Source organism: Chelmon rostratus, chromosome 23, assembly GCF_017976325.1.
Source record: "Chelmon rostratus isolate fCheRos1 chromosome 23, fCheRos1.pri, whole genome shotgun sequence".
Taxonomy (NCBI): domain Eukaryota; kingdom Metazoa; phylum Chordata; class Actinopteri; order Chaetodontiformes; family Chaetodontidae; genus Chelmon; species Chelmon rostratus.
This window is the reverse complement of record NC_055680.1, coordinates 6,439,487-6,463,780: the sequence shown is the minus strand read 5'-3', so window position 1 is coordinate 6,463,780 and position 24,294 is coordinate 6,439,487. Positions and strand designations below refer to the sequence as shown.

The window sequence follows — 24,294 nt, the reverse complement described above, 5'->3', positions numbered from 1 at the left end:
TGGGGGGAACAGTCTCTGATGTTCTCTGCCTACCGTGTGGAGAGACCATTAGCATAGTGTTTATATCTGGCCCAACAATTCAGACCCCCTCCTAACACACACACGGAAAGTCACTGACAAGATGTTTGCAGCTGACAGCCATTTACTGCCACACTGCAAACACAAGCATGTGCACATGACCATAACGCACATGCAGACATACACACATACAAAGCAGTAATGTTAATCCAAGGCAGTACCGGTCGTGTTTTGACTCAAGCCTCATTATCACTGACCTTTACTAATCTGAGTTCTGGAGGAAGCCACTCAGATACGGCCAGATGGAATTTTACACCGTGCCGTTCAAAAGTAGCTCGAAAAGGAGAGTTGGACATGAAGTGTGTGCAGCACATTACTATCAAGAGACAGCTCGACACAAATGCAAGATAGGCAAACATCGGCAAACGTCATCAACTGTTGCAAGGCAAATGGGGGTAATAAAAGACGGGACGATCTTAAAAACACACACTGTGAAAAATGAAAATGACAAACCTGAGTAAGCTGAAATGACTTAACAGCATTTATAACAATGTGAAAACAAATATGCGCAGTCCCATCCAACCAACAGCATGGCCAGATCCCACTGATCAATTATCAGCTATAATCTGATCAGGCTTCCAGCCAGTTTGTCACCCTGCTGAGCAGACCGCCTCACCTTACGATACCTCATTCTGCAGTCACAACTGAGAATCAATGAGGCTATCATTGTTTACTTTGCTGAGACACATGAGAGACAGAAACAAAAAAATTTGGATTGTGCAAAATATGCCCATATGTATATCCATTTTCGTATGTGTTTTTAATCTCTAAAATATGGGGTATAATTACACAGACCCTCTATTACTCCAATTATACACAATTAAAAAAGGCATCTTTCCTGCCAACTTTGGCAACCAACAAACTGATGGCTCATTGGCAGCTATTATAACAAGTTGTTTACAGATAGTTTTTTTTAAATACCACATCACAACCTGCTGTTAACAATTAAATGTAATCACATTGTGTCCTCTCATTTAAAAGCATTAACAACAAATGAAACACTCCGTCCCTTCCTGCCCAAAGACTACTTAATTTTGACGTTGCAGATGCAGAAGAAGAGCTCAGAAGAACGCTGAAGACAATTATAACCATAGGGGGGGGGGGGTCATTACTCTCAAATTTAATTAAATTTAAGAGTAATGAGCTGCAAACCAATTTATGAGGCTAAACTAGGGGTATTAACACTTGCACATGGCCAGAGACTATTTCCCCCAATTTCAGACTACCCCAAGGTGTGAGGGTCATCCAAATTGCTGTCTTATTGGTCCTTGACTCATTAAGTTCTCTTCCAGATAAACACATTGAGTTTTGAGGTGCCGTTTTTTTTACACTCCTGTTATTATACATTTCTCTTCTTCTACTTAAACTCACTAACAAAACCTATAAGTGGAACAAACATAACAAACAGGGTCTTTATTGGATACATAGCTCAACTACATACAAAAAGCTGCTGCATTATACTGAATTTGTGGGTGGGACACACACACAGACACAAACACACAAACACACCTCTAGGTCGTGATGGCTGTGTTGCCATGGAGATTTGTCGCTTGCTGAATCCTGCCCTCTATCAATGTTGGTTTGTATCTCTTTCATCCTTCCTTCATTTTCTCTTCCTCCCTTCCTCCTCCCCCACCGTTCTTTTTCTTCCTCCCCATCTAGTCATATGTTCATGTTTCTATTTATGCTTCTCTTTAATGATAGGCTTACAGAAAAAAGACACGTGACAAAGAGTTTTGCATGGTTAAACAGGAGCATGTAGTGTGAAGTATCCTAATATTACTATACAGTGGCGTGTCAGACGATGGTCAAAAAATCTGACTTAACAGAGAGGTTGTTGTTCTTAGCTACCATAATTTACTTTCTATATAATGACTCTTAGATACAAACATCCATTTCAGCTGAAACCACAGCTACCAACTGGAACTACTAGGTAATTACAAGGAAATCTCAACAGGGGATATCTTTGGTGTACTCATGTGCACAACCACTGTAATGAGACGGAAATTAAAAGGACACAAGCTAAAAAGCTGCCAAAATGCCTGACAGAAATGTTACTGCACCTGTTTGACAGTTCGTCTGATTCGACTCATAACGGAAAGCCAGTTAAACAGGACAGGGGTGAAAAGAGCTTTGCATAAATATATTTTTGGTAAAGGAAGGAAATAAAATTACCAAAACTTTTTAGAGTCACACGGTATATAAAAGGGAAATTTCAATACATGAGCTGCCCCAGGTCAGCAAGGAACCAATTTGTCTTTTTGCTTATGGTCACATATGCTCATGTTGGTCGTATAGAGGCAAGAGTATTAAATTGAGACCATTTCATAACCAGTTAAAAACTCCTTGTAGCTCATTAAATCACGTGACCTACTGACAGGGGTCACTGTAGACAGATTTTCACAGCTATGGACTTTAGAATATTTGATGTTAAACCCATTAACAGCCCATTATAGGCTGTAGTATTAGTGCCAGTTGAATCAAACCCCAGTCTATCCTTAACTGCTACACTATAGCTTGTCTGCCATTGTGACAAAGTTGAGCAGCTTTACATTCGTAGTGCTGACGCCTGCTTTACTCAATTTATTGGTTTCATGCTGCTTTGCAACCTCTTCTAAAACTCAGCAGGGCAACATCTATATACAGTATAGCACACACAAGGCTAAGTAAATCTGTGAGAGGCCCCTTACTTTAGCAAGGTGGTGTCACGCTGGGTCTCAGTTTGCTGTGAATGTAGTGTGTGTGTGAGTGTGTGTGTGTGTGTGCTCTCTTTAACTGGATTACCCTAGCTCCCAAGGTATGTGTATATTTGTGTGTGTGTGTGTGCACGTGTGTGTCAAATCAATTCAGAGCTCCTGTTTGCTCTGTTGCTGTCACAGTTGGGACACACTGCACAGCACTTCCTTGCGTGGCCTTGTTCTGCTGCTATGCAACTGTGTGCGAGTGAGTGCAAGCCACGGTAAACAGGCCTGCGTAGCTTTCACAGGGTGGCTGATAGGAAAAGCTGATGAATACATGTATAGAAAGATGGAGCACTGGGCTTCCCAATTTATTTTAGAGTAGATTTGGGCCACCTCGCCAGAAACAAAGACCACCTGAGAGAAAAAAAAGCCCTGGGGTTATTTCAGTCAATGCCACAGACTGACAGTGTAAGTATGACATTTGTTTGGGCATCTACTAAGTGGCTTATCATCTCTAATTATGTGGGTTTATGTGCTCTTCATGTGGGAACCCTGAAATAGTGGTTTTGAGAATTAATGGCATGATGTATAAGTTGCATGGTTAAATCACAGCAAAGGCACAAAAGAAAATCATTAATATTATAATATTTGAATGCAGATAAATACTAAAAATCTTGATTATTATAAAATTATAATTAATTATTAAGACAAATTAGGTTTGATATTTTGTGATTAAAAAGCCCAATTTGACTTTGTGGATACATTCAATTAAGCAACTTGGTTCAAGTATCAAGACTGCAATAACGTTTGAGTGTACATTAATCAAAGATAGGGAATTATTATCCTGATCATGGCACCGTAGTTATTCTGGGTTCCTGTTACGTGATTTGAACCCCAACAAACCAAACGTTTCCACTCTGCCTGCATTTCTGAATCAGTGTGACTCAGCAGAGATCAGAAAGTTTCCTCCAGTGGACACAGCTAATCCTGCAGGATAAGAGAGGTAAAGGGACTGAGATTAAAGCCCCAGAATCAAACTGGGCAACAGTTTGGGCTACTCAAAGCATTTTAAACTAGCTTTGTATCAAAGACAGTCAAGTGGGTGAATCAAGTTGTAATGTAACACCACAACAAACACCTCTGACGAAGACTGCCTTAGCCTTGGAAAATATGTTTCGGAGAGTAAGCCACATTACTACTACTTGGGTGCAGCACTGAGTACACAATGGAGGCTTGAATGTTTACCAGAAGCTGTGTACTTAAAAGCATTTCTTGAAAATGTACATTCATCTGAGAAAATAACCAACATATAAGCTAATACTGCACATTGGGTTTTCTCCATAGGCTAATAGAAAGGCCGCAAACTCAATCTAATCTTTGACATTTTAATCAGGTCCCAAACGTATTCATTTGACATTTCCTAGACATCAAAACATACACATCTGCTCACAGGAACAGAGATCCAAACACTGACGACAGACTGGCACAAAAAGACAGAATTACATTGAAGCGGTGAGACAGGAGTCCACACGCCTTCACCTAAATGACATCAAGGACGTCAAGTCGCAGGTCTACAGTTAGTTGCCACACCTACCACTCGGCTCAACAGGAAAGGCCTGTTTCACCCTTCTCCCCTAGACAATCCAATAAACACACACATAGAAAGTACTGAACTTCACTGCATTGTTGCTTAAACACCCAGGCAGCATCTGTTTGTCCTATATTTGTGTCAACTGTAACTTGGGTATTAATGGCAGAACTGAACTCAGCGAATCCAAATGTAATTCCAATCCAATTAACAAGTAACTGCATGTGTCTGTGTGTGCGGGGAAAATGAAGGACTGCTAGTGTGTGTGCTGGCAAGAACAAATATGAATGTGATGGAGTGAATGATCAAGTGTGTGTGTGTGTGTGTGTGTATTTGCAGCAGGTTCTCTGTTGCTAGGGCCCTGGCTAGTTTTGTCTTTCTGTTCATCTGCCTAGTGACTGGTCTGCTAAGGAGAGAGGCATAATTTATGGTTTCCTGGGCGTAACAGCAACGTGTACATGTGTGTCCGCCTGTGTGTGTACTTTATAGATCGCTTACAAGATGACTCAAGGGGAGCATCAATGAAGACGGGCAAAAAGGTGAACACTAGAATATATATATATAAAAAAAGTCTCCAGCAAAATGCCTGTGTTAATACACGCACACATTCAGCGTGTCTCTCCCTCATCTATACTGAATTTCCAGGCCGACAGCTTGCTGGGAAATTCTCTGTGAGGCATTCACACTCCCAATGTGTCAGGTGAAATACATCAAACTGTGCTCAGCTAACCTCATATTTCCAATACAGTGTTTGCTTTGCCTTCTGTTGCTGTGGTGCTAAACAGCATTTTGAACCTGAAACTGTCAACTTTTCAGTCGTACTGCAGATTACAAAGGTGAAAGCAGAAAAGAAAGGAAACAAGGGCCAAGGAATGAGATTTTTACATCATATTTGACTTCATTAATAAATCTATGTATACTGTATGCATGTCTACAGTTCAACAATCGAAATTGCATTCCAAATATGGAAAAAAATGGAGGGATGGGGGAGCAGAAAACAAATCCCCCAAAACTATTTGGAAACAGAGATAATTTTTCTAACCTAGCTACCCTGATAAAAAATCTAATTTTTCAGTTAGACAGATCTTAAGCATTCTGTTATTTCTCAAGCCTCGTTTTTGATGTATTGATGAATTTGTAGAAATGTGATGACTGATGATTTAAAACTTTAAAAATCAACTTTGCTAATGACATGGTGAGAAATGCTGAATGCAAGCACAACTTTTGTGTGTTTAGATACAACCCTGATAAAAAACTGTGTTACACAAACACAGAATGCAATGATTTGTAAATCCTTTTCAAACTGTACTCAATTGAATACAGTACAAAGGCAAGATATTTAATGTTCAAACTGATAAACTTTATTGTCTCTTTGTGACTATACACTCCATACATTCTGAATTTGATGCAACATGTTCCAAAAAAAGTTAGGACGTGGCCCAGTTTACCACAGTGTTACATCACCTTTTCTTCACACTCAGTCAGTGTTTGGGAACTGATGACTCTAAGCGATTAAGTTCTGAAAGCCAAAGTTTTTCGCATTCTTGCTTGATATACAAATTCAGTATCTCAACAGTCTTGGGTCTGCGTTGTCGTATTTTGTGCTTCAAAATGCATCACAGGTCTGGATGCAGACAGGCCAGTCTATGACCTTTACTCCATTACTGTGAAGCCACTCTGTTGCAACATGTGCAGAATATGGCTTGGCATCATCTTGCTGAAATACACAGAGATGTCTCTGAAAAAGACGTTGTCTGGATGGCAGCATGTGTTACTCCAAAATCTGTATGTGCCTTTCAGCGTTAATGGTGCCTTAACAGATGTGCAGGTTACCCATGCTATGGGCACTAACATACCCCATACCATCACAGATCCTGACTTGTGAACTTTGCACTGGTAACAATCTGGATGGACCTTCCCTCTTCAGCAGGAGGAAATGACATCCATGATTTCCAAAAACAATTTGAAATGTTAACTTGTCTGCACACTTTTCCACTTGTCAGTCCGTCTCAGATGAACTTGGGCTCTGAGAAGTCAGCAGCGTTTCCGGATGTTGATATGTGGCTCTATATTTGTATGGTCGAGTCTTAACTTGTATCTGCAGGTGGAGTGACGAACTGTGTTTACTGACAATGTTTTTTGTGAAGTGTTCCCGGGGCCCATGTAGTAATATCCTTTATACAATCCTGTCATCAATGAACCTGTTTACCTGTGGAAGGTGCTTTTTGGGCATTCCATAAATTTCCCAGTCTTTTGCTGAACACTGTCCAAACTTTTAAGAAACATGTTGCAGTCATGAAAAAAAAGCTAAGTCTTAACAAGATAGGCAATGCATTAAAGTGTTTAAATGAGGATGGTGAGGCTTCTCCCGTTGCGGTGCACAAAATTACTGTCAGATGATTCTCCTTCCTCCCATCTGGTACCAAGCCCTCCAGTAAAATGTAACAGTCCGGCCGTCCCACAGGAATCCCACAGATCTCATCCCCACTTTTCTTGCTTGATCAAGTAGTGTACAAGCAGGATAATTTTCAGTGAGACCAAGTTTATACTGGAAGGCAGAATTAAACAGCACTCATTAGTTTGGTTTTCAAGAAGACTGCACAATGAGCTCAGTTAAGGGACTAAGCTTTGGGGGGACCTTTGCCTTGCCTTTAGCGAAGAACTGAGATTGGTGGAGTCATTTGAAATGCATCAGGTAGGTAAGGCAGGGTTTATATGGGCCACCTTGTCACTTCTGCTTCATTTCCTTCTTCCTTGCTTTATTTCCACTGGGGACGGATGGTCTGGCATAAGTAATTATTGGGTTAACCCAATGTAAACACTCAAATCGAGCCCTTGCTAGATTCTTGTTTTCCCTACATGACTTGTACAATGACGACATCTCTCACTTGGACAAATTAATGGTTCAAACCCATCACACCTCCATGTGGGGAGGATCCAGTTTGCTCGACTAGTGTGCAACAGCCCAAACAATGAAATGGAGGATGAAGTAACAATTGAAGAGGCAGACCAGTATTTCTGGCTGCATTAGTCTGTCTTTTCAGAAGACGTGGCTCAATGAATAGAGAGGGAACATTGTAAAACAGGAAATCAGACAATCAAGAGATCGTGTCTGGGGAAGTGGACAAAGAGTGCAAACCTACAGCAAACATGTAAACACAAGTTATGCAGAATCACACTTTGGACCAATTTACTGCAATAATTCAATAACAGTTCTTGAGACAGCATATATTGAACTTTGTATGTTTAAAAAAAACTACTTTATCACTGAACCGACAATGAACTGTTTTGCCACACTGATAATGAGTGTTATATTCAAAGAGGTTCCTCAAACTAAAAGCCAGAACCAAACCTTGTGAAACATGTCAGATCAAAGTCACTCAACATAACTGCAATTTCACGCTGTCAAAACTCCGAGAGATGTCACAAGTCACTTAGCCTATCTACATTTAACAGCTTTCTTATATGTGCCCAGTGACTGTTTATGATGACAGGATGGTAATCTGTCTTGGTCAGTATCTTTTACAATGCAAATCCCCCTGAGACTTTTATTACCATTAACTTACAACTCACTTTGTCGGTCTGTGTTTTTTTCCATCAATATTTCCATCATTATTTGAATCCCTCCTGTGTGGCTCTAACCTGTGTGGGTTTGAGGAAAGACGGTGCCATACACTGGAGACCATAAAGCCCCCTGAGGCAAATCGTGATTTGTAATTTGAGCTTTATAAATAAAATTTACATTTCAATAAAATTTTAGTATAATTTGACATGTGTAAAAAGGGAATGCAAACTTTCCAGCTAATCGCAAATAGACTAACCTGACGAGAAATATCACAATAAACAGCCTCTCCATTCCAGTTAAGCAGTCTTTTTGCAGATACAAGGTGAGAATATTTAGAGCAGTACAAGAAGTACATTGACTAACCAGAACAAAACATAACACTGCAGTCTCTGAACGGATCAGAGAGTGTCATGACAACATTGAGCCCGTCTTCATGCCTGGTGACATTTTGTCTTGTGTCTCGAGACCCGACACCAAAGGCTTTCTATACATGGCCTTTAAAACAGACTCTGTTAGTGTGGGAGAACCCATCCATGACCTTTTGCCTACAAACCCAGTTAAGGACTTGCCATGACCCCAAACGTTTTTCTTCCACCCCTAAATCCTCACTCGGTGCTGGAGGACGAGTAAGGGTGCGTTCAGATCAACAACAGCACTACAGTAAATCAACGCAATTGGTACAGACGTGTTGCTAAAGGGTACACAAACAAGGCCTATCAGGAAGTTCGGCTTGAGGGTTATTAATCAACAAGATACTGGACTTTGGTTTTATAGTCTTGCTTGAGTGTGTAGCTGTTTAAAGTTATCACAGCAGCAGTTTATCTCCCTTCGAGCATCATGTGGCTTGCTGACAAATGCTTCCGACTACAGGGTATTCTACCCAATATGTATGCTCGGAAGTATTTGATTGGCCATCACATTGTGCTGTTGGATAACTTTTCCGATGGACTGTTTTTGTTTTGTCAGTTCTTTGCCAGGATCCTCTGCATAGGTTAAAACAGTGGTCTCACTGAAGTTAATGGAAGTTTGCTAACATTAAAGGTTAATACTCACATGTTTGTACAAGTGTGTGTTATACCAATATGTTAAAACACACAAAACTTTAACTATGACATCAACCTCACATAGATATGCAGAGGCCATATATTTGTGTGTGTGTGTGTGTGTGTGCGCGTGTGCACTACAGTCAAAGAATTATATAATCAACTGTATTGTTTATGACTGCTGTTCCAGGTAAGGGTGCAGCCATGTAAGAATACAGATGTGTCACTCTGTGTTTGTACTTCTTTGCCTACACTTACCTACCTACATACATACCAGTCTAATTGCTGATCTACTTTCGTGTACACTCTAATGGAAGCTGTGATCCATTCTGTGAGACAAGCCAGCACACACACTGCTGTTTGTGTGCTGGCTGGTGAGATTGCAGTGAGATCATGGTATCAACAGACAACTTCCGTCAGCATTTCATTTGTACAAGAAGCGAAGACAGACTAAATCTTTTGACCTTTTAAGTCTCCAGCACCAACAGGTTTCTCTGCTGGCTGGTAAGAGCAACTCTGCAGTGTGGTTGGCTCTGTACAGCCACAGTTTACACACCTGGGTTGGGCTTTCAATGTTTCAGGTAGAAAACTGTTTGACAGTGGGTGCAGCTCTTGGAGCAGATTGAAAAATCACCATTTAATAACACTCCCCTTTCGTATCATATTATATTTCTTTAATAGACACTGTCAGTGTTTTTAACTCTTTTTTAACCCAATGTGTTTTGCTCTATGTATGTTGCTGTATTCATTAAAACTGCTGACCAACTGCTAAAACAATATCACGCCAAACACTCACGGCAGCTACATTCATATACTTATAGATACTCAAGCAACACAAATATAGAAATAGGTTTAGCTCTGCACATGCCGACATCATCCACTGGCTACTCTGTCCACATGTAGACGCACAAATTTTTCCATCCAATGCTCTTAATAGATTCTTCAACACATGATTCTTGTCAACAGCTGTCTAAGTAATGCAAGTCATGATCTGTATCAGAAACTATAATAGCTTTCATGTGAGTGTGTGTCGTTTTTCATAACAACAATGAATCTACAGATAAAAATGTCAACAATATTAAGACAGATACTGCAGTCTTAGAAGCAAGGGCTTTGTTCCAGCCTTCTAATAATGATTCACAGAGCACAGCGAAAGAGTTTCTTTGTCTTTTAAACTTTTAAGCACACTACCAAGGTGCTTTTCTACTCAACTGAAATGGAACTGTGAAACAAGCGATCTCTTTAAATCTACAACCCTCAAAGTACTTTGCAATTTGATACATGTATTAATGGTATTTACAGTGTGTTAAGGAGTCCTTTGGCCTCTGGATAAGGGTCACTTGTTTTAGGTCAAAAAAGAATGTATATTCTTTGTGAGAGCCTTTAATCCTCCCCTGTACTGAACCCAGAAACAACAGTTCCAGCTCAACATCTGGGGGCCAATTCTAATAATATTTCTGAATTCAATTCAACATCGGTTCCAGGAGCACTCTAGAACCCCTCTGCCTAAAAGGTATTTATTAATCAATGAAAGATTCTTGTTTCTTACAAGTTTGCATTTGCACCAAACCCATTCAAATTCAGGGAATTTTAAGGGCATACTTGTACTATAGACGTTACACACCAATATTGAAATGTAAAAACGTATCAAGTCTCCAATAAAGGTCAACCTTATTCCCTCTTGGAATAGGGGGATTTCCCAAACACCACTTGAATGTTTTGACACGTTAAACAATGGATTATCAGTGCTTCCTATGGCCAAGGGTTCATAAAGAACGCTGGTAAAACAATCGTGGACAATGGTGAAACAGTAATGCATCAGGATAATATGTGAATGTTGGGTTTCTGTCCTGTCAGCTATATAGAATTCACGTGGTACTGGCTGACAGGATTGTCTGTATTGCAACCGGTCAAAGTAATGAAAAGTCAAAGTAGGAGGACATGCCCCAACACACAGACTAAACAGAAACCTAAATTTGTTCTTCTATTCTGAAAGGAGTGGGAAATCCAGTATGAGTGCGTAGGCAAGCTGGTGAATCACTGCTGTGTGGCAAAGACAACAGAGACAGAGAAAAAGCAAAGGGACAACCAGAGATACTGGAAGGCCAACTAGGGCCCCTTTCAGCAGCAGATGTCTAAATAAAGTAGATGTATGAGTAAATATCAACTGCAACATTATCGTGTTATCTTTGATGTACGTCTTACCTGCCCGGTCGAATTTTCAATAACTTGCACCAGTGGTATCCTTGTTGACATTTTTGAGACTTGAAGTTGCCAAAAAGGGGAAAGGAACGGTGAAACAAGAACGATTCTTCAGTGTCTATTGTGCATTTAAACCCTGTCAAGTTGATGGTAGAGGGAGATTTCCAACAGATGTCCAGTGCTAGCCAGCTAGCAGCGCGACAGATAGCCCGTGAATCAACAAGTTGAATCCCACATCAGCGGCTAGCCGAGTTAGCCAGCTAGCTAGAAACTAGCTAGCAGCAACCGCACGTCCCATGTTTGTCAACAATCACAAAACAGGAAAAGGTAAAAATCTTCTTCAGTTTCGGTCTGGGTGTAAAAACATTCAGTACCCAATTAGCACGTATCTACGTCGACTGTGACCAGCGAGCTATCAGCCCGATGCGTTGACGTTTGGCCAGCTAGCTACTTGGGCTAGCTTGAAGAAAAGTTGGGCAATGGTTGTATTGAACAAGACAAGGTTCAATTAGGTGCTAGCATGCTAACCTGTAACGTTGCTAACTAACGTCTAAGGAAGCCCAAACTGTCGCCGAAATCTACGACAAATTTTTGTCCAGCGTCGTTTTCATAGCGCACTGTCGACGTCTGCTTTTCTCTTTTCGAGGCAAAGACGTTTCCTTTCAGGTTTGAAACAAGGTCCGGGTGTACAAACTTTCAGGCCAAAGTTATTCCCGGCGAGGTCTCGACCTTCCCAACTTACACAAAACCATTCAAAATGTTCCCAGTGAAATATTCAGGGTAGTGTATCCGAAAAAATAAAAGCAGTACCATGTAAAATGGTCACATGGCAGGTGGGAAACACGAATTAATTTGTTGCGCTAGCTAACTGGCTGACCAATATTAGCCAATGTAGCTAACCAATTCAGTGTTTCTTTCGCAGCGAAGCTAGCTAGTTAGCTTATTACCCTGCGGCCGCAGCGGCGGTGACTGCCACAGAGCAACCCACAAAACTCAAAATCCACGGAAAGCACCGGCGCTCTTCCTTGTGTTGCGTGATTGGAATAAGGTCGTTCACCAGTGCTGCACTGCAGTGTGGCGATATACCAGTTCGTCCTGTCGGTACACCGACCGCTGTTATTCCCGTGACCAGACGACTGAAGCAGGAATCATCAAGTTGTAAAATCCATTATCGGTAAACTGGGGTTTTCTTGTTAGGAGGAGCGTGTCACGGGCGACAGGGGGAGAGAGGCGAGGAGCTGCGCCCGAATGCAGTCTATGCGCACGATCCTGCCCTGATACCGGAACAAGCTCGCGGCAACATGGCTGCTTGCACCACGACTGAAAGAGGAGGATTGAGGAGGGAGGGGGTTCGTTCTGCGTTCGGCTGTACTCGGCTTTTTCCGAGTCTTTACCGGCGACCGCGGTTCCTCCAGGTTGGTAAATGACAGGTGCAGGGGATTGTGTGTGTTCTTCACATCCTTCGCATCCTGCCGGGGATGGACTCTGGCTTGCTGAAGATGGAACCCCACACCCTCAGGGGACCCCAAAGCCTTAGGTTCCCTTAAGAGTCACTTATTTTATTAGTAATTTGATTACTTGTACCACTAAAAATCTAAGTTATCTAAACTAACGAACACTAACAAAAAAACAACAGATCTGAAATATGGAATCATGGAATTCTTTTAAATGTAGCATTGCCGGTGGTGTCAGTTTATTCCAGGGGCCCACAGAAAATAAACATCCCGGTAACACCCCTACAATGCAGCAAGTCTGTTAAGATTTGTTTAATTCACAAACATTTGTATGCGCACATGTAGTCTTTTTCCGCTTTCTGCATCGCCCTAGAAACTCCAGTTCTGCAGGTGATGCTTGCATGGTACCCGCAGGAGCTGCTAGATATTTCCTGATGCCAGTGTTACAGTTATGGCGTATACTAAGAAAACTTCAACCCTTGAGCTTAAAACTGGACAACCAGGCACGGCTTGCTATTTTCGATGATGAAATTCTGATGCAGGCTTTTATTATCTATACTTCTGTGCCCACTTTTTCAGTTATTGTCTTGAGGTGTTTTTTCTGGAAATATTAACTGCTGGTTATTGTCAAAGTGGTAGTTCCTGTCCAACTTTAAAAAAAAAAAGTGTGTGGGATTTTCTTCAGGGCTTATGATTAGCAGAACACCAGTGAACTTTGCTTGCGCATAGGCTGATCTTTGCTGACACTGGATAGCCTCTGGTTGAAGGGTAGTTTAGTCATTATTCTCTCAAATACCGCTGCCTTATGTTGACTATACAGATTTTTCATGGCACATTTTCTTGGTTTTCATCTGAATTTATCAGAAACCATAGTTATTGAACTATACTGTGGTGTGGTTGAATTATGGGTCCTCACTGCAATCACAGCTGTAAAAAGAGCCATTTGTAAATATGTACCCGTAAGTGTGACGATGAGATGCTGACAGCTGGCGTAGACATTTCCAAGTTACTTAGCAACAGCCGTGGACTGACAGAAGATAATATGGCTGCCAGTGGAAGTGGTGATGCCTGAACTATGTCAGTCAGGAGGTCCGCAGAGACCAGTCACAATACCAAATATTCAGCATTGGCACAACACAGGGATGTTATGGAGAAAATAAAAAAGAAATCAGGAAATGAAGGGGTATGAGAGGCTTGTTAGTAATGACTGGGAGGGGATCCAACTGGCAGGATTTCCCGATGAATCAAGGGAAGGAAAAAAAATCACATCCCTGATGATGGATGCATGTACTCCAGGGGTATATGCACTGTTAAAGGAGACAAGCACCTCTGTTACTTCCTGTGCATAAAAGTGTATTCATATCTTTTAATACTGTCGGCCTCTTACTGTATCACCAGGCCCCTCTTGTCAGTGTACACTCAAACCAATCCAACTGCCTTGGCAGAACGTGTCCTCTTTCTTTCCAGCGTATTGGAGCGTGTCCATTTGGACGGTGGATCACAGGAGAGCGGATGTCACATGCGTTGTGCAGCATTTTGTGACCAACACTGAAAATGTGCTGAAAAATGTCAGAAAATGTATGTTAATGAGCACATTAACTCAATGACTCTACATTTTTTGAGGATTTTCCATGGGTGGTTTGAGTGAGTCTAGTTTGTCGCAGGGGAAAATGTGCTTAAGTGTCGCCATCTGCAGGATATCTGAATATATTACAGGGATCTCTCTCTATCTCTCTATCTATCTATCTACCTTTCATATATCCACAGTCTATCCTGACACCATTACCTGCTGTGTGTCCCATAAATATTAGGCTGATTTTTTTTTTTTTTTTTGGCAGCCACACACATTTTTTTTTTGCTTTGGAGGAGAAATGACACCGAGTAGGAGGTTGAACTGCAGACTGTTAATTGCAGATGATTTGATGGTATTTTAAGTCTCATTGGATGAACATTAAAAAGAATACCGGCCTTTTTATCTCCACTCTCCTATTTCAGGGTGCCAAATGTATCCGGCCAGATTGAGGCTGTAATAACAGTTATTTTTAATACGTGGCCAATCATTTGCTCAGTCGAGGCTGGCGTCCTATACAGCAGCAGACTGTTGATACATTATTGTCAGGCTGCCCCTCCAGCCTTCTTGCATTTCAGTTCACCTCGACAACAATCTCGCTCAGTCCTGCTGTCGGTAACTCTGTGGAAATATGCAGATCTTGATTACTGTGACATCTGATCGAAACGGCTTCCAAATGCACTGGAGCATGACCCGCCCGGCTGTTACCAGTGAGTTCGCTTTCAGTCTGCCAGTTATTGAACAAAGTTTGGAAGAAATTAGAGCAATTCTTTGTTTTAATTTTATTTATTTATGTTTGTTGTTGCAGAAACGTGCACAGAAGTGCATTTGCTCTGATTTTCTCAGTCACTTGGAGCTTTATAAATTTATTACACAAAGGGCTCCGTCAAGTTTCTGTCTTTATTTAGTCATCAATAAAACTGACTTAAAATTGATTCGTGACCATGTTGTTAATTAGGGTGTTTGGAGTTGAGCCTGCTGTGACCGAATGTGTTTGTAGATGTAGATTGGGGTTAGGGGGCATTCACAGTGGTGGTAATGAGCTGCTCCTTCACTTTCTCCAACCAGAATGTGGGCATTGATTGAGGAGTAGCTCAGCTAGTTTGGGAAAAATTAGAATTAGCTAAAAAACAAAAATGACCCCATAATTATTTTCAAGTTCATCATCATCATCATCATCATCATCATTAGCACTTGCAATTAGTTTTTGGTTGAATAAACACCTTATTATAACTTCAAAACAAAATATTATATCCTGATATGACATGAAACTTGATATAAACTTGAAATATTTTTTACTAACAATAATATGCCAGAATTCAGCACCATAGATGGCAGAGCAAATGTACAGTACATGGTGTGATAACTGGCAATTTTCATACTAATGTAAACCCTCAAACTGATAGATCAATGCAACCCTAATTGCCACATAAACCAATGTTCTACCAGCTGCAACAGGTGGGCTCTGCCACCCTTAGCCAGCCGTAGCACCTGAACACCACCTGCTGCTGCAGAGAGGGTTAAAACTAGTCAAAGTTAGCGGTCCAAATAGAGATGCCAAGTGAAACCAAGAACATCAGCAATCTGATATGATTAATAGTGTCAAAGACCTCCAGTCTAAAATTCAGTTATTATCAATAAGAAGGAGCATTTTGCCTTGATGTAGCTGCTCCTGGATATTAATCTACAGCAATAATTACAGTAGATTCTGATGTATGTTTGCTGTAGCCGAGTGAGACAAGATGTACCGGACATGATTATAGAAGAAGAGACAAGCTAGAGGAGCGGAGGAGAGCAGAGTACACATACTAACATAAAATTAGGGAGTGGGAAAAGTATAAGGATCATCTTTCTTTTGCCTAATTTATGGCCTAACAGACTGAAAGGGTGACAATCCCTCCTTAACCTGGCAATTTAGCAGGTGCTGACTCACAGCGTGGGCAAAATTAGTGAAGAAGTAAGTGAGCAAGGCCAAAAATAGGTTGAGTGTGTGCAAACTCTGCCACACTAAGAGTAAGTGCGAGTGAGATCTGTAACGTACAGAAAACAAAAGAATTCCACCACATCACCTTTAATTGTGACCAAAGTGACTAAGACGTTAAGAATGTTGTTTATGGTTTGCAGTGAAAGTGGGGAAAAGCATGTATCTGCAAGTCTTGCAGGGAAACGAGGAAACTGATCTGTTTTCAATTGAAACTTTTGAGGAAGCCTGGCTTTCCTTTGCATCACCAGAGGAAATGCCGCGGACTAGGTGAAACCAGTTCCATGCTGTTTTCGAGTAAGTTACCAAAAAAAAAAAAAAAAAAGTCATTTTCTCACATGTCACAAAATCAGTGTGTTCTCGCTTCAGTCCTCGTCTCATCTTTGAAAATATTTTCCAGGATTGTTCTGTCCTCGCTGGGATTCTCCTGCCTCTGCTCGTCAAGATCCACCATAGCACAGATCATAGTGATCACACACCTCAGACTGCTGTGAAGGTGATGACAAATGAAGGAACTTTTTTATTTTTCATCGCAGCATCTTCAATTCATCACTCTATTTGACAATGAATGTGGTAATACACTTCATATTTAATGTTTACATAATATCTGTTTGTTTCTACTTTTACTGCTGTGACACTTCAATTTCCCTCAGTGGGATCATTAAGCTAAATGATGTGAGAATGTAATTCAGACTCCTGCTCTGGGGGATGGACATGGAAACACTGCATGTGCTGCTCGTTAGCACATTAAATATGTGACTTTTATGAGCCTCCTGTCACCAAACAGGTTGTCTGCAGAACCCAGAGAAAATATTCCCGTCAAAAAACAGTCCCACTCATGACACCGTTATCAGTGATTCGGCAGAAATGAAGATAATCCCTCTCCAGCTCTGCTAATCTTTTATTAAAATGTCTCCGTTTAGCTCCGGCTCTTTGAAGATGACATCAGTGTTACTCTGCTAGTCTGACATTACGTTACTGGGGCGAGCCTTTTAAATTTTAAGTGTCAAACCTCATTTAACTTACTTCAGTTTGACACGACTTGGTTTAAAGCGCACCTCGGGGTTTTATGTCAGACTAATAAGGTGTTAATTATTATTCTGCAAAAGAAAAAGGTTGTCTAAGTTGAGTCTAAGTGGGTTTAACTGTCTCCACATGTCAGCACATGTGGCTTTCTTTGTCAACTTAAAGGAAGGGTATGCAGAAAAGTGCAGAAGATCAAATGTTTATTAAGAGAAGACAGACGCTAAGTGCAGATCACAACAGCACAGGAACAGGAACCGAGGCTTTTCTTTTCATGAAAACACACACAGATGATGGCAAATACAAACAGTGTCATGATTTGGAGCAAAATGAAAACTGGTAATGCACTCGCAGCTGTCCAGAGGCTATGAAGGCTACTGAAAGCACCATTTATTCATAAGTAAAAATTAAATGAATCCAAGATAAAAACATACATTTTACCTGACGAAGAAATTAAACTATGTACATAAAAATGTCATCTCCTTGGTGACAAAAATAATCGGAAATATTTGATGTTTTAAACAATTGTTCTTATCAATATGGATCCACAAGGAGAGACTGACGAATCTTGAGTCTTTACAGTTTGAGATCTGTATTCAAGAAATGTCCAAACTGCACATCGCACATTTTCCCTTTAAAAAAACAATAGAAAGAAGAGAGGGCTGAAACAAAGACAAACTATAGGAACATAAATAATGAAGAGTCTGTGGGGGTGTTAAAACTGCTTCACGTCCAGTCAGGCAGTGAGGATTCACCTCTGACGCGCGCTCTTTAAATAGCAGCGAGCAGTTCCTCCACAGTGACAGTCGTCAGGTCGGAGTAGAAGTTGCCCTCGTTGTCTCCGCCTCCGAACACCAGCAGAGTTCTGCTGATGGAGCCCGCGTCTGCTTCTTCGTCCTCCCCTGAGAAACGGCCGAGGCCGGCTGTTTCCATGGAGATGATGGAGTGTCCCGCCCTGGGGACGGAGAGCTGGGGGAGCGTCACCTCTGTCCAGCTGTTGGTGTCTGAACCAGTGAAACAAAGACAAAAGTCATTAGTTTACTAATCCAAAATTCAGAAAGTAACAAGTATAATAATCAAAGAAACAAAATCAAAATTCAAATCTGAATACTTTCTGGTTCTTAGTTTTTCTACAGCAGTAAACTGAATATATTTGAGTGTTGGACTGTTGGTTGGACAAAATAAGAGTCACTTATTCACAGTTTTCTGGCACTTTAATCTGCTACTTGAGAACATGACTGACAGGTTAATGGTAATTAAAATAATTATTAGTTGCAGCTCTCGTAATTTGCTGGGCTACATGCCACATCACATAATGTGATCATATACTCTACACGGCCACCACATTCACTGTGTGCTGTCAGTGAGTTCCTTATGAGGTCAGTTTGGCTGCTGAAACTGTTTATTCTACTGATCAGTATCAGGATAAAAAGACAAACACTTGACGTTTCCAGCTTCTCGAATGTGAAACGATTTGCACCTTTTCTGTTTTTTCTTTTCCAATCACTGTTAATTATAGAGCTTAACTGATCGATTGGCCGGTGACGGGAACGGGTCGATTTTCAGCATGATCGGACGTGACCGCAGGAGGGGCTGCCAGCCAAAAATATTTGATTTATGTTATTTACCTGATTTACCTTTATGTGCACTGGTTTCATTTCAGCTATGACTCTCTTTACTGTGTTTTGCTGTAATTTACGGTCGCACTCTCTGAGAGCTTTCTCTCCTCTGCTGTCTGTGTGCACTCACACACAAACATGTTAGATGAAGCGGGATATACTGCAGTTCATTTTCAGTTGCATTTTATTCGCACCAAAAAGCTCTGTCCAGTAACATGGAGCACTTTGTTTTGAGATCAGTCTGAGTGAGAGTGAGACAAGGTCCTGTAACCTGAAAATGTAAAGGCTATTTAACAGTCAGTGTTTTGTTATAAACATACAAATGAATTTGCCTATCAAGAAAAGTTACACAAATGTTTGCATGTGCTGTCAATTATAGTCCTTAGAAAGAAAATTAGAATTGCTCAAGAAAATGGCAGTCGGTATATCTTAAGTACAAAAGCAGGACAACTGCTGGATGAACTTTCATCTATCAGTGTTGACCAGTAGCTCTCCTGGGAAAAAAACAAACAAAAAAAAGGATTTATGCTGAATCCAAGTGTGTGTGAGCTGCCTCTCACCTATATCAAAGATGAAGGTGTCACTGAGAGCGTTGTTTCCGTTGTAACCCCCGTGGATCAGGAACTTTGTGTCTGAGAGCACAGCGCTGCCGTGCCAGCTGGAACACACAAGCACAAATGAAATCACACAAAAACATCTTGCAAATAAGACTCAATATTGTTGGAAATGTCTTGATACCATCAACCATCAAAATTCTTCTGAACAATAAACATGTCTCTCTACATTTACCAAAGCCAGCCGTCTAAATTGGCAAAACTTTGATGTGAATCAAGGTTAATGAGTTTTTGATCATCAGTGCGTCTGATACATGATGCTGAGGTTCAATATCCAACTAGCTGCAACTCCAGGTGTGTGTGTAGTTGTGTACCTTCGAGGAGACGGGGCTTTGCCAGATGTTTTCACAGCAGAAAACTCCATCAGACCTAGGAAACACAAACATTTTAATATCATTTATGCATGCACTGCTACATATTTACCTCTATTCACATATTACATGTGTGCAGTTCGATGTGTGTGTGTGGCTTACCAAGGTCCAACATGTACATGTCATTATAGCAGACAGGAGTGTCCCATCCACCAAATACGTAGATCTTCCTCTCCTGCATCACACACGCAGAGTGACTGACGGAGAAACAAAGAGGGCGGATGAGTCCAGGGGGAAATGAAGACATTATGTGACATGTGTGTGAGAGGAGGACTGACACTTGGATCAAACATCTTACCCTGAGCGGGGGGAGGGTGTGTCGCCAGTTACAATAGGCTGGTACCAGATGGAGAGGTGGGGATCGAAGATGTACAGTGAGTCGCTGCAGCCGTCAGGCTCTGGGTTTGGACGAGGGAACACTCCTCCCAGCACGAACAGCTCACCCCGAAACATGCTGCAGCTGTGGTAGGCCAGAGGAGGAACCTTACCCTGAGCCTGAAGGAGACGAGAGGGGGGGAGGAGGACGTGAAGAAAGCGGACGAGCTGCCAATATGGACTTAAAACAAGCAAAACGCACACATGCACACACCTCCACCATACTCCACTTCCAGCTCTGCGTGTCCAGGATGTGAACGTCGTTGAACCACTTTTTGTTCTTTGAGCCTCCAAACACAAAGATCCGCCTGGAGTCTGGATCATAGATGGCCGTGTGGCCGATCCTGGCCTCTGGTGTTGGACCCTCTGCCAGGGTCTCCGCCGCAACCCAGGACATGTCCTCTGTTGGACAGAGACAAGAACACTCAGTCTGACATGGATCCACTGGAAAACTAAAATCCCCTTACAGACAATTCTCACTGGAGCCTGATGTGAAACAAACTGACTGACTGACCAGTACAAAGCTTCCACATGGGGTCTTTGCAGAACTGCATCCTGGCTCCCTGCCCTCCAATCAGAATAGCTGTCTGAGCATCGATGGGACACAGAGTCTGACCCCAGCGACCTGATGGGCTGACCAACGGGGCTGCAGGAGAACCGGACACATGTTATTTCACGTGTTAATGTCTCACAAACATCAGATCAAGTGTAAACATTGCAGACACAGCCAACTCCAAGTTTGCACCAGATGCGAGGCAAGGTGCTGATTTTATGTGGTCTGTCCAAGTTTGCGCAACATTCCTCACTGAACGCTTGTTGAGAAACACAAACAGAAAACATCATTCTGTGACCTCAGGTGGGCGATGTGCATCCAAGCACCAGCTATGGGACTGAAAAGTAAATAAACACGACAAAAAAGTAAAGGAAAAAAAAACAACTAAAACGGTATGCAATGTGTATGTAGAAACTCACCAGTCTGCGTGGGAGTCTTGGCCTGCCTACTCTTCGTCCTGGCTGCACTCTGAGGAGGCGTTCTTCCCACAATCCCCTGCGCCTCTCCTGCTCCATTAGCTGTAGAAAGGATAAAGCGAAGGAGATGTGATGGAAGAAACGCTTCACTCCTCCGCACCGAGCCATGGGATTGTCTTTAGCACCAATTATTATCAGCAATGCCACTCTGGCTTACACGCTCGGCACAGCAAACGTGCCGCCTCTCTCACCTGTTCCCTTCGTCTTTGTTGCATCTCCTCCACTGCTGAACAGCTTCTGCCCCCCTCTGGCCTGACCTCTGGCCTTCCGCACAGGTGTGGTCTTCTCCACCACGCTGCCATTTGGACACACGTTCTCTTCTTCCCCTCTCTTCGTCATCTTACTCTCGTCACAGTCTTCCTCTGACTGTCGGCCCCTCTTCCTCTTGCCGTGGAGCTCCCGGGCTGCGAGGGGAGCTGCGGTGTCCTGAGACGGTCAGAACACCCTGCGTCATTTATCATTCAGCATATATATACAGTAAACCGGGAAGGAGAGGTAAGCTGTTCCAAAACCAGCCATCAGCAAGGTATCCTTCATCTGAAGGTCAGATTTCTGCATCAATGTTTAACACCATCACAGAAAAAGAAGATCATTGTGGGTCAACAGGATGAACCAATTTCTCCTCTGACATGAGCCCTAATAGACCACAACACAAGCATGCTGGGCATAGAACCATAAAACAGCAAGATTTTGCCCATTCTGCATGAGAGGCATTGTAATTACTGTTGGAAACCACAAAAGTAAGTACACATGAACTGAAGTATTATTTTAAAAATACAGTACAAATGTTACACATGGCTCTTGGTGTGGGATTTTAGTGTGTATATTAAATAATTTGCACAATTTACCTTTGGTGTGTATTCCTTCACAGCCAGGATGAGCTCTGGTTCTGAACAATCTGCTTTTACCTGAGGGGGGGAAATGTACATAAAATTAATGAATCTTTGTGTAGGAAGAGACTTATAGATTTGAACCTGTGTCACTTCTTCTTAAAATCAAGAATGAAGCCAACAAATTTGTCTACCATAATGGATAAATATTGTAATTTCCCACTAAAATTGCTATAAAAGAACATGAAAGATATGCTGACTAAACTCCCTAAGGCAGACCATGTTATATCCCCATACTGGTAGTCCTACAGATTGTTTGGCTATTCCAAGTCCTGAATCTTTGTTTTTTTTGTTTTTCACTTACCAGGTTTCCTCCTTCCAGAGTGACATTCAGTATGACGCTGTCCGTCCATGTCTCCTCTTCCCACTGCTCCCATGACAGGCACCTGGAGGACACAAAATGTTATACTAAGTGAAAGGTTTCTCTTTAAATCTCATTATTGATATTCAGATTTGATGACAGTGGGAGACAGCAGGTGGATGGGACAGAACACAGAAATATGACAACACAGTCACTTTTTCCTGTGCAATGATATCACGGGGACCCTGAGAGTCAGCTTACTTGTTGTACGGAGTCAGTTTTCCGATCGTGATGGGCATCCGGTCAGCGTCGTTGAGCTCCGCATTGACGCAGATCCTCTCCCCCCACGGCCCGCTGCTGAACAGCACCACCTGCCGGACACTTGGGGGAACTGCAACAGCTACCCTGCACGAACCTTCAGCGCTGACACGAAACCAAGTAGGCAAAAAAACTAAGAATTAAGTGAATATTCGTCTCTCCAGCCAGCCATAAAAACTAGCCTCGAGATGGGAAATTGCTTGCTGGCATGTAATTCACAATAACAGGGAGGCTAACCGACGCATCCTCCTCTACAAACACGGCTAATTTAAACAGGCGCCATTATGAGCAAGATATGAAGGTTTATGACTTGAGCTGGTGACCACTACTTACAAAAACAAACTGCGGTTCAGATACATGAGGGCTCACAGACATAATGCTTTAAAGTAAAAGGTAGCTAACATTGATGCTACTGTTAAAAACATGCATTGTGTGTCGTAAGTTACCTCAGCAGCCTTTGAGGCGGACCGTTTACTCCGAAAACCGCATAAATTCCGAAATCATCCATTTTGACCTTTTCCTCCAGCATAGGCGTCTATTGTCGCAACCTTTCCTGCTATACTACTTAATATTGACACTATTTTAAATATCAAAACAACGATATCGTGCCTATCCTGTTGTGTCTATCTCCCGCCACAGATATGTGTACAAAATCTAAACTCCGCGCGACTTCTTGGTACAAGATTGTGAGCGTGTGTTTTGTTGTTCAGCGTTTCAGTGCGGGTGGAGTCTGCACTACTGAGTATATTACAAAATCAGACTCCCGCCCATCCAGTACAGGCTGATAATATATCGAGCACATTGCAGGCTGCCACTCACAAGCCGCAAGCCAATCAGAGGCCGGCCTTCAGCACTACTGCAACGCCTAACGAAAGCTGCGTTCAAGAACACTGGTCACCTTTTTTAACTGGGTGGTGAATATTGTTATCTTGTACTGTGCTGAAGCTATATTACATTACATTATTATATTTTTTATTATATGTTATTAATTTGTGCTTTTTAAAGTTCTATTTATCTATCTAGTTCTATCTATTTCTATGTTTCCTTTGTTTATAATTATTAAGTAATGCCTCTGAAAGAATAGCACATTTTGCCTTGTTGCTGACGGGTGCTATACAAACAAATTTTATCACACTTGTGAGTGAAAACAAAAGCCAATACATCACATCTTTAAATAGCAGTATCACCGATTTGTTTCAGTGAAGCAATTTACACAGAATCAAGATAGGATTTCCAATCTGAAAATACTAATGCTACACAGCAGATTATTTTAGACAGCTGCGTTCTAAATGGCAGCTCAGTATGTCCTCCCACAGTATATGAGAAAAACAGTTTGAGGTGAAAAAAAACCCCTAAAATGTAGTCATAGCAGTAACTGAAGATCAAAAACACAACAGGTGTATGTAGTAAGCTCACAGCATGCAGTAATGTGCACTGTATGCATCAGGTTCACATCATTTTCATGCAAATCTACGTGACGTCTGTGTTTCTGAAGGCAGCAGCTTTTTCAAATGAACCTTAGCACTGAGCAGAACTGTTGGAACAAACCCTGCTGCCTTCAGAGCATCTCACAGGTTTGTCAGAGCTACTTT

General features: G+C 41.8%; 2 protein-coding genes across 14 annotated transcripts in view; both read right to left on the bottom strand.

Moving 5' to 3' along the window:
* Positions 1–12,455, bottom strand: part of mark2b (MAP/microtubule affinity-regulating kinase 2b) — a 53,036-nt gene extending 40,581 nt beyond the window's left edge. For all 13 annotated transcript variants that reach the window (XM_041964960.1, XM_041964962.1, XM_041964968.1 and 10 more), the window contains exon 1: positions 11,161–12,455. In XM_041964960.1, coding sequence (XP_041820894.1) covers positions 11,161–11,211 — 51 coding nt within the window. In that variant the 5' untranslated portion in view covers positions 11,212–12,455. The remainder of the gene's footprint in view (positions 1–11,160) is intronic.
* A 4,920-nt stretch (positions 12,456–17,375) lies between these two features.
* LOC121626722 (kelch repeat-containing protein) lies at positions 17,376–23,346 on the bottom strand. Its single transcript, XM_041965388.1, has 13 exons — positions 23,149–23,346; positions 22,646–22,807; positions 22,388–22,469; positions 22,042–22,101; positions 21,385–21,619; positions 21,137–21,235; positions 20,679–20,810; positions 20,379–20,566; positions 20,088–20,284; positions 19,892–19,986; positions 19,733–19,787; positions 19,365–19,462; positions 17,376–18,189 (listed from the first exon to the last, which is right to left on the bottom strand). The coding sequence occupies exons 1-13, from the start codon at positions 23,229–23,231 to the stop codon at positions 17,957–17,959; spliced, it is 1,719 nt and encodes a 572-aa protein (XP_041821322.1). The 5' UTR covers positions 23,232–23,346; the 3' UTR covers positions 17,376–17,956.
* Positions 23,347–24,294: the final 948 nt, after the last annotated feature.